General features: G+C 35.2%; 1 protein-coding gene across 1 annotated transcript in view; it reads left to right on the top strand.

Moving 5' to 3' along the window:
* Positions 1 to 735: 735 nt before the first annotated feature.
* The window catches only part of LOC131935919 (glycoprotein-N-acetylgalactosamine 3-beta-galactosyltransferase 1-like), a 2,455-nt gene continuing 1,411 nt past the window's right edge, over positions 736 to 1,779 (top strand). Inside the window, exons 1-2 of the mRNA XM_059292663.1 lie at positions 736 to 839; positions 1,443 to 1,584. Of these exons, the coding sequence (XP_059148646.1) occupies positions 736 to 839; positions 1,443 to 1,584 (246 nt within the window). The remainder of the gene's footprint in view (positions 840 to 1,442; positions 1,585 to 1,779) is intronic.

Raw genomic sequence — 1,779 nt, 5'->3', positions numbered from 1 at the left:
AGGATTAATCAGATATTTATTGTGGGATGAATCAGAAGTTTAGTGTGAGATTAAGTAAACATCTTGTGTCTATTTGTTTGTTATCTTCTGTGACCACCTGGTTAACGTGGAGTCTAGTGTAAGTCAAGTGTCAAGTCTAGTGTCAAGTCTAGTGTCAAGTATAGTGTCAAGTATAGTGTCAAGTCTTGTGTCGTCTAGTGTCATATCAAGTCTACTGTCAAGTATAGTGTCAAGTTAAGTCTAGAGTCAAGTCTAGTGTCAAGCCTGGTGTCGTCTAGTGTCAAGTCTAATGTCAAGTATAGTGTCAAGTCTAATGTCAGGTATAGTGTCAAGTTTCGTGTCAAGTATAGTGTCAAGTATAGTGTCAAGTTAAGTCTAGTGTCAAGTCTAGTGTCGTCTAGTGTCAAGTCTGGTGTCAGGTCTAGTGTTGTCTAGTGTCAAATCAAGTCTAGTGTCAAGTCTAGTGTCAAGCATAGTGTCAAATATAGAGTCAAGTCTATGGCTAATATACATTTAGATTAGGGTTAAAGTTAGGGTGTCATTTAGTCTTCGGTTAGCAGTACCAGTAAAACAAAACTTTGACACTTTCCGATCTAGCATCTTTGTTAGTTTATGCTCACTAAACTGAAAGTATGCATTAATTTAATAAATGTTAATTTTGTGTTGAATGATTAATAAAAATGATGTTCATTGGTTGTGTAGATAATGAGGACGTGATGATTGATTGTATAACTGATGACGTGTTTATTTGATGTAGATGATGATTTACTTGCTAAAGAACTTTACAGCAAGGTTAGAGTTGCTTGTTGGATTATGACGTCACCTACCAATTTACGCAGGTAAACACCACATTGTTACGTCATCGATATAACTGACCTCTACCAGACTCTACCCGCATTTAGTTCCATTTTCTAATCTACGGATACTCGTCTATTCTAAAACTTTTAAACCAAATTGTTTGACATTTATACTTTTTGTTTTTCAATATTAGTGTTAGTGCAAAGTTTAGATCGTAATATCTTATTGCCATTCTGTAACTCATATGGATACTTCTCCAAGTGAGCGATTTCTTTCAAATCTTAAATAACGACAACAATGATGTCTAATGGTTAATGTAAAGATATTAATTAGTCTTTGAAACTTAATTCACCGTCTTCGTAACAGAAGGGAAATTACGTAGAATAAACGAGAGATCACTCTATCGCTTAACGAATTAAGTAAACAAAACTTAGATACTGAGGTTAATATGGGGGAGAGAATCTTTGTAAATATCTTCTTAGCTAGTGTATGGATTTTATAGCAAATATTTGTAGTTTTGTAGGGTGTCGACTTAGATGATTACGACTGCAACGCAAAGAAAAACGTTTATTAAAGTTTTCTAAGCATTTTAAAATAACATAACATATTTGCTCAAATAATTGAAGACATTGACCTTTTGCTAGTAAAGCCATCCACGTGAAGAACACCTGGGCCAAACGTTGTAACCTGGTCCTGTTCATGAGTTCTGTTGCTGACCCAGAATTTCCAGCCGTTGGACTCGATGTTCCAGAGGGCAGAGATCATCTGACTGCCAAGACGATGAAGGTAATCCTGGAATTTGTTCTAATTCAAATAACTGTCTTTGATACACTTTTCACAATTTTACATTTAACTTGAATCTTCGTCATGTTCTATGGGGCGAAACTTGAGAACCAAACTTCACCCACTTCTACCAAATTATTTTCTCTTAAACTTGACAAGGTGGCAAGAAGACTTTCTTTTTATATACAGTTGGTCACT

This window comes from Physella acuta, unplaced genomic scaffold (genome assembly GCF_028476545.2).
Source record: "Physella acuta isolate Inbredline_101_S28 unplaced genomic scaffold, ASM2847654v3 ptg000164l, whole genome shotgun sequence".
In the NCBI taxonomy this organism is placed as follows: Eukaryota; Metazoa; Mollusca; class Gastropoda; family Physidae; genus Physella; species Physella acuta.
This window is presented reverse-complemented; position numbering and strand designations above follow the sequence as displayed.